General features: G+C 34.0%; 1 protein-coding gene across 1 annotated transcript in view; it reads right to left on the reverse strand.

Annotated features, from left to right (window-relative positions):
* Positions 1-9,012, reverse strand: part of LOC107681907 (endothelin-converting enzyme-like 1) — a 38,295-nt gene that overhangs the window by 21,987 nt on the left and 7,296 nt on the right. The window contains exons 5-6 of the mRNA XM_016478279.1: positions 8,019-8,111; positions 5,938-6,062 (exon numbers count right to left, since the gene is read on the reverse strand). Coding sequence (XP_016333765.1) covers positions 5,938-6,062; positions 8,019-8,111 — 218 coding nt within the window. The remainder of the gene's footprint in view (positions 1-5,937; positions 6,063-8,018; positions 8,112-9,012) is intronic.

Here is a 9,012-nt window from a genome sequence, read left to right on the forward strand (position 1 = left end):
CAGTTCAGGGGGCCATGGCGGATCAGGCAGTTCAGGGGGCCATGGCGGATCAGGCAGTTCAGGGGGCCATGGCGGATCGGGCAGTTCAGTGTGCCATGGCGGAGCAGACAGTTCAGGGGGCAATGGCGGATCAGGCAGTTCAGGGGGCCATGGCGGATCGGGCAGTTCAGGGGGCCATGGCGGAGCAGACAGTTCAGGGGGCCATGGCGGATCAGGTAGTTCTGGTGGGCTTGACTGCGGAAGCACTGTTTGAAGACATTTACGAGCTCGGGGGTAAATGGGAGGTGATGGGTGGTCGGAACCATTGGTCAGGAATGTGGAGAGTCCTGGCGTGGGGTGAGCTGGAGAGGCAAGGTGGGTTTCAGAGGGGGCTGGATGAGGAGACTTTCTCTTTTATTTCTTCTACTTCGAAATCGGAACCATTTAAATAGAGGACAAGATTAATGAGCTCGATCAAGGGAAAATCACACGTGGGGAGATCGCAGCGGATCGTTTCCTCATCCAGCCCCAGCTGAAGACAGACACCGAGTGCTGCGTCGTGCCAGCTGACCCGGTAAGACAGCTCGAGGAATTCCTCCACATACCTTTCCAATGTCCGACCTCCCTGCCGCAGACACCATACCTGGTCCTCAGCCCAAGTCATCTTTTTTGTGGTCCAGTGTTCTGTCACAGTGCCTACTGTGTTGGAGCGAGGAACGAGGAGAACGCAGGAGAATTACCATCAACAGTCTTTAATAATCCACAGGAACACACACGTAGCACAGGGGATTGACGTTTAACACTGGACGCTAGACACAGGAAAACACTGGGCTTAAGTAACTGGAACTAAAGGAGGATAATCAGGGGAACACAGGTGAATCAAATGAACACAATCAACACGAGGAGAAACTGGGTCACGGGGAGCACATGGGAAGCAAAACACAACAACACAGGAACACAGGACTGACACTATCTATCTATCTATCTACAGTGCATCTATCTATCTATCTATCTATCGTTCTATCTGTTGTTCTATTGTTCTGTAGATCCATATTTCAATCTTTTATTTTTTTGCACTGCTTTGGCCAACAAACCACTCTAAACTGAAATTAAATTTGATAGTAAGACAGCACCAGTGAGTGAGAGAGAGACAGAGAGAGAGAGAGAGAGAGAGAGAGAGAGGGAGAGACAGAGAGAGAGAGAGAAAAAATCAGTCACACTGAATGATGTGAATGTGAAAACAAGCAGTTCGTCAAACTACAGGAATCCCCAACTCCAGTGCAGGTCACTGAAACACGTCTTCAGTTTTCAAAGGGATAAAAATGATTAACATTCTACACGTGTGTGTGTGTGTGTGTGTGTGTGTGTGGCTTTCATTGCTCCTGTACAGCGTCTCACCGTCGGCTTATAATTACAGCCATTAAATCATCCTTTGGCTCAACGGCCTCTCAAAGCGCAGAGCGGCATTCAGATGAAATCCAATCATCACCCAACAAACTATTTCCTTTTAATTACCCATAAAACACAGATAAACAACAGCACGGAAACGACGACACCATCATCATGTGTTATGACACACCGTGACCATAATTCGATTCTCCTGCTTCTGCAGATCCACATATATATCAACAGTAAATACAAATGACACTTTATCATCACAAACACGGACAAAACAGACCAACAAAACCACTGACTAAACTCAGGCTCATTATTATTATTGCCATATTTAGTCTTCATTTTCATATTTACATTTATTCATTTAGCAGAAGCTTTTATCCAAAGAGAAGAATAAAACAAGTGATTCATAAGAGGCAAATAAACACAAGAAATAGTCATAATACAAAGTTTCAGACATCATTTAGATTAATTTAAAAAAAATTATATTACAAAATTAAGTGATTCTAGTTTTATTCTGATTTAATTTAATTTCACATTTTATTTTTATTTCAAGTATTTTTAAATTATTTAATTTTCCAAACTAATCTTTCCTGTTTAAAATATTTTAATGTATTAAAAATATTATATTGTATAACATATTGCATTATTTTAATGTTTTATTTTATTTTATTCAAAATATTTAAATGAATTTAAAATAGTATATTTTGTTTTCCAATCTGACTTACTTTCTCAGTCAACAGTCTAAATGTTTTTTTATTTTTATTTAAAGTATTTTAATGTATTTACATTTTTAAATAAATTAATAATCAAACCAATGGTTTCAATTAATATAAACCAAATTTAATCAACTAATTTGACTTATCTTCTTATAGCCAAGTCAACATTTGTTTTATTTTTATTTTATTAGCTTAAATTGGCTAAAATTACGTGATTGCTCATTTCCTTATTTTAAGATTTCTTCAATTCCCTTTTATTTTATTTTAAATATCTTAAGTTATTATACTAATAATCAAATCAATGGCTTAAAATGGTTTAAATGAATAACCACACCAAAACTAATAAATTAATAACCAAACTAATCTGACTTACTTTCTCATAGTCAACATTTATTTTATTTTTATTCATTCGTATTTTATATTATTAGCTATTAGTGGAAATGCTAAAATTAAATGATTGCTCGATTTAATTTCATTTTCACTTTTTATTTTATTTTAAATATCTTAATTTATTTAACCTATTTAACTTTTATTTTCCATACTAACCTGTCTCACCTTTTGAAAACATTTTAATTTGTTTAAAATATTATATAGCATTTTACTTTATTTCAAATATTTTAATTGATTTAAAATAGTATATTTTGTTTTCCAAACTAATCTGACCTACTTTGTCAGTCAAAAACCAAAATTTATTTTTAATTTAATTTATTATTGTATTTTTTTTTTTTGCCTACAGTTTTTTTTAAACTTTATTGTCTATCTAGATTTACTGTAACTGTATCTGTCACTTTAAAATAACTTTCAATATTTAATACTGTAAATTAACGCACGTTTTGATTCATACTGTTTTTTGACTTAACATTTTGCAAAGTTTTTGGTCTTATTTTGCTGACTGCGACAGATGTGAACGAGAGAGCGGCTCGCAGTGAAACACGCATCTTTAAGCAACGTTAAAACACTTTCTACTTTTATTTTACAGTCAGCACAAAGCAGAGCGCCAGGCCTCCGCTTCCTTCAGCGCCGGTTTCACTCGGAAAGAAGAGAAGTGAGGTTTGCGAGAACAAGCATTTGATGAGAATGAGGTTTTGGTCCTGCGGAGACGCTCCAAGAGCAGAAGCACCAGGAGGGACGTGAAGAGAAAGAGCTAAAAACAGCAAAGCGCCAGAACAAAGAGCAGAATAAAAGTCATTTCTCTGTCTCTGCTCCCGCGGCGAGCCTGATGAAAGCCGATTGGTGGGAGAGCTGCGCATCACCATGGTGATTTTAATAACAGTGATTATGAAGGAAGGGGTCATTGTGAGAATATTATGGGATTTGATGCATTATTACACAAAGATACGAGAGGGACGAAAAGACTTGACATTTCCAGAAGAAAAGAAGAGAAATCTCTAATATCACTGACATCCAATCAGACGGTTTCCTGAAATCATGAAGTATTTTAATATTAAAAACATTCCACCACCTTTAAGACTCATCAGGGAAATTATAAACTGGTTAGGGCTAAAGTTCATCTCACAAAATGTATTCTTCCAGTCGTAAGTTTGGGGTGAGTAGTACTTTACATGTCTTTGAAAGAAGTCTCTTCTGCTCACCGAGGCTGCATTTATTTGATCCAGATTACAGTAAAAATGCATAATGTTTTTACAGCCTAAAATAGGGTTTTCTATGTGATAATATTCTGATTTGCTACTCAAGAAACGTCTCTGATTATAATCAATGTTGAAAACAGTTGTGCTGCCCAATATTTTTGTGGAAACCGTCATACATTTTATTTTTCAGGATTTACTCAAAAATGAAACATGTTGACTTTGCAACTAGCTGGAATAAAACATTTTTTAAATGTAACTCTTTTTTTTCAGTTAACATTTATTTTATTTCAAGTAACAGCAATTTTAATGGCTTTAATTTTTTTTTCATTTTAGTATTAGTTAACTATAATATCCCTGAATTAAAGTACTAATTTCTTTAAAAAAAAAAAAAAAAAATGTAATTGCACAGTAAATAAACACAGAAATTCACAACAGTTAAATTAATACATTATAATCTATATAAATGTAAAAATATATTTAATTTCTATAAATGTAAAAATATACAATATTTATGTATTTTTGTAATATAACATTTTTTTTAAATAGATTTTTATATTTGTTAAGTATATAGTATTCGGTCCCACTTTATATTAAGTGGCCTTAACTACTTAACAAGTACAATGTACTTATTGTGTTCATATTGTATTGCAAAACACTTTTGCTGCTATTGAGGTGGGATACGGGTCAAGTTAGGGACAGGTTTGGTGGTATGGGTAGGTTTAAGGGTGGGTTAAGGTGTAAGAGATGGGTCAATAGTGTACTTATAAATGTAATTACAGAAATTAATTAGATATGCAATTACATGCAGGTCTTTTTAAAAATATAAGTACAATGTAAAAACATGTTTGTACACAATAAGTGCATTGTACCAAATGATTAATTTAAATGTATGTACATAGTAGTTAAGGCCACCTAATATAAAGTGGGACCTAGTATTCTTTAAGTACTAAAGGAATCGTCGGTCACAATTAAGTGGAAACTAAGTTAAATTAAGTTAAATTCTCATGAATATTTTAGACACAGTCAGCGTAAACAAAGAAAAGACAAAGAGTGAAACGCAGAGAAAGAAAGACAGAGGTGAACAGACAAAAAACAGTTCAAGTAAGTTCAACTATTCTCACACAAACAGAGAAAATATAGCAGCAATGAACACACTGTGGACGGACTGGCAGCACACACACACACAGACTCCCATGAGAGAAACCTGTCAGCTAGACACACACTAACCCTGTCACATCCAGGAGAGAGTGAGTGAGTGAGAGAGAGCGTGTGAGTGTGTGTGTGTGTAAACAAATGAGGCCGTTGTGGGTCGATTCTAATCAGCCACGGCACAGATGAGTGTTCATCCAACAGTGACACCTCAAATAAAGCTACACACACACACACACACACACACACACACACACACACACACACACCGGTTTATACTGTGCAATGCTGAAAGTGTGTCTAAAAGTGTTGCAGTACTGTTTGTCTTCATTTATACCACTAGATCTAATGTTTCATCATTTCAAACTTATTTTGTGAGTCATTTTGCTTCAAAAGTGTGTTTGTGAATCTTTCTTTACAATAAATCCTCTTGGTTTGGGGTCATTGTATGCCACATTTCGGTGACATTTTCACTAAATCTGCAATTTAATTTAATTAATATATGTGCTGCATATTTTGCAATGGTTTATTTTTTGAAAATGAAGAAATTAAGACAGCCACAAACATACAGCATGATATTACAGTTGTAATGTAAAATAAAAGTATTAACATTATATTGTTTTTCTTAAATACTCTTTATACTTTTTATTTTAAAGTAAAATATTTCAATACTATTATTATTATTATTATTACTATTATTATTATTATTAGCCATATTGATATATAATCACAAAGTTTTGGACAAGATGTGAAGTCATGCAAACAAGCAGAACAAAAAATAAAATAATAATAATCACAATAATAAAATCACAATCCCAATTTTTATCATAGAAATTGCAATTACATTTATTATTAAATGCTATTTAAATTTTTATTAATTTTTAATATTAACATATCTTATTAAGTTTTTATTTAGTCATTTCATTTTATTTAGTAACAATAATAATATTCATTATAATTATTATTTCTTATCATCATCATCATTTTTATTATTGTGTAGCCATATAGATATGTAAATCACAAAAGCTTGGCCAAATTGTGCAGCAAAAAAAGAGAGAGAGTTCATCGCATTTTAAATCACAATCATGCTCTTTCAAACTTCTTACCGTTTAGACGTGGTTTTAATGATGTCCGACAACGTCTGCGTGTAATCAGTGGCCAAAACTACGATCTCCTCTTCCTCAGAGAAATTATCACTGAAGATCCTGTCCAACAAACGCTTCCAGTGGAACTACAGAGGAAGAGATGACACTGTTTATGCTTCTCTCGAGTGGCTCTTTCAATGAAATACAGAAGCCAGTAAACCTCGAGCGTCTGCCGTCTGCTTATTGATTTATGCTTCATTTAGGGACCATGTTCTACATTTTAAACAGAGGATCTGGCCTGCCAAATATGGATTGGCCGGTAGATCCAGCGGCTCTAGATATTTGCCGGTTTGCGTTCTAATTTTACTGTGAAGCAGAAGGTCATCTGGGGGACAATCACCACAGATCGGACAAGGCCATTATTCTTACGAAGCCGGAGAACTTCAGGACTCTCGGCGCATATAAACCTGCTCTTTATCTTGCTCTCTGACAACAGGTTCAACATTATTGTTTTCTTTATAATTTTAGCATCATGTTTTAATCTGATTTATTTCTCACATCCAGCTCTGCTCAACTGAAATTCAATCATATAGGCAAGACACCACAGGTGAAAAAAACTTAACTAATAGATTTCACCATACTTCCTCAGTTGATTGATTACATTGAGAATTGCAAACATTTTTTGTATTATAAGTTTTCTGAAATGTTATGTTTAAAATGAGCCATTATAGAATTAAATATGCACTACTTTGCATACATTTCCAGAAAATAAATCTAAACATTGGATAAAGTCAGGTTCAAAATTCTTGTGTGATTTTGCTGACATATTAGAGTTAAAGGTTTTTATAGAGAGGATTTTGGATTTCTCTTTTTATCACTCCATAAATCAGAAAATACTGTCAACAGCCAGAAAAAACTAATTTTCGCCATTTTTTTAGGAATAAAATGTTGTATAAATCAGTGTGAATAATATATGAACAAACCCCTCAGTAAAAACCTTCAGAATATAGAGAGGAATAAAACTCTAAGTTTTGGTGTGTGTAAGTGCTGCTGAAGTGGAGAAAAATCTCTTTAAAGATATGTATTGCAATTGAAATCTACAGACGCAAATAGATAGTGCTATTAAAGAAGCACTTAAAAGAGTGTTTTGGATGTTTCCTTTTCACTAGACTGAAAGAAAACACTTTATGAAAATGCAAAAAGCTGAAAATCACAAAACTGACCAGTGCATGAATAAAAAAGTTTTTGCCTGTAGTGTCTCACCTTAAATTCTACTCAAGTTTGTCTGGCTCGGCACAATGGCTCAGCCTCAAACCATAGTGACTCTCTCTACGTAGGACACTAATAAGGGCTTAAACGGGTTAGTCTGTTCACTCCTGCTGGTAATAATCTATAACTACATCATTCTGGGGTCAAAGAGCATCTTTCTCCATTGACGGCCATTCAAAAGAAGACATGGAACATCTTTTCTGGAAAATAAGTCACACCTGACTAAAAGTTGTACCAGGTCAAAACTGTATTGTTGAGAGATAAAAACACAGATGAGTTTCATCGGTGTGTAAGTCACATTTCATTATTACATTTAGAAATAATGTAAAATTTTGGTAAAAAAATTAAACATTTATACAGTTATATAAACATGTATTTTTGATATAAGTGAGTGAGTGTGTGTGTGTGTGTGTGTGTCTCTCTGTGTGCGCATTTTTGTGACAAATGAGGACATAAATTTGTATAATGACAAAGGTATGACACAGGTATTACAAGGAGAAGGTGACTTTTCAGGACATTACCCCATGTCCCCACTTTTCAAAACGCTTATAAATCACACAGAATGGAGTGTATTGAAAATCTGAAATAGCACAAAGTTTCCTGTAAGGGGTAGGTTTAGGGGTAGGGTTGGTGTAGGGCAATAGAATATACGGTCTGTACAGTATAAAAACCATTACGCCTATGGGATGTCCCCACTTTTCACAAAAACAAACCTGTGTGTGTGTGAGTGTGTGTGTGTGTGTGTGTGTGTGTGTGTGTGTGTGTGTGTGTGTGTGTGTGTGTGTGAGTGTGTGTGTGTGAGAGAGTGTGTGTGTGTGTGTGTGTGTACTCACACTTGGAGCCATTTTCTGCAGTTGTTTCAGTGTTATTCGGTTGTACATGCTGCTAATGTCTTTTCTTTGGTCGTCGTATTCAGACACAGTTATCTTTACAAAAATGAGAAAGAATGTTAATTAACATATATTAAAACAAACATGCTTGTTCACACAAAACAGTCGGAATTCATGTTCACATTTACCACAGATTTATACAAGCACACATACTGGAGTTCAGAAGTATGAATCATTATAGTGATTCTGATCATTTGGGTGATTCGTTTGAATGAACAGGTGCAAATACTCAGTTTAAAAGTTCATTACATAAAAAGTGTTCTCAGAGGTCTCTGTGTGGCATTTTAAATATTAATTTTGGTACTTAAATATTTGGTAAAACAAAGCTGTTTATCACTACAATTTGATTACATGTGAAAGTTATTTGTGTTTATTGGTATTTCATGTAAATGTTCCAGTTTGATGCTTTTATATTGTGTTTTTGTTCCACAAAGACTTTCTTAAAATTAGCTTTCTTTTAAAAAAAGAAATAATAAAAAATGTATTAATATAAAAAATTAGATATTGATATGTGACTAAAATAAGAAAAATGTAATGCTAAATTGTAAATACAATCACATGATTTTAAGTAAAATATTAATTCAAATTAAATGTAAAATATTTATACATAAAATAATTTATATTATTATTATTATCACAATATCATTTTGAATTCTTGACGATGTATAAATTATTATAACTAGATTTTTACATTTTCTGAATAAAACATGAGCAATGTAATGGATAGTGTGCCTTACATTGTGTTTGTTTGTTCCAGAAACACTTTCTCAATAAATACATAAAAAAAACTCAAAAAAAAATTTCTCCAGTAACAAACAAATTATTAAAAAGAACCAAATCAAAAGAATGATTAATTGGCAAACTGAACATCACTAAAGTGCACACACACACACACACACACACACACACACACACACACACTCACACACACACACAC

The sequence above is a fragment of the Sinocyclocheilus anshuiensis genome, unplaced genomic scaffold, assembly GCF_001515605.1.
Source record: "Sinocyclocheilus anshuiensis isolate Anshui unplaced genomic scaffold, SAMN03320099.WGS_v1.1 scaffold1390, whole genome shotgun sequence".
Lineage (NCBI taxonomy): Eukaryota > Metazoa > Chordata > Actinopteri > Cypriniformes > Cyprinidae > Sinocyclocheilus > Sinocyclocheilus anshuiensis.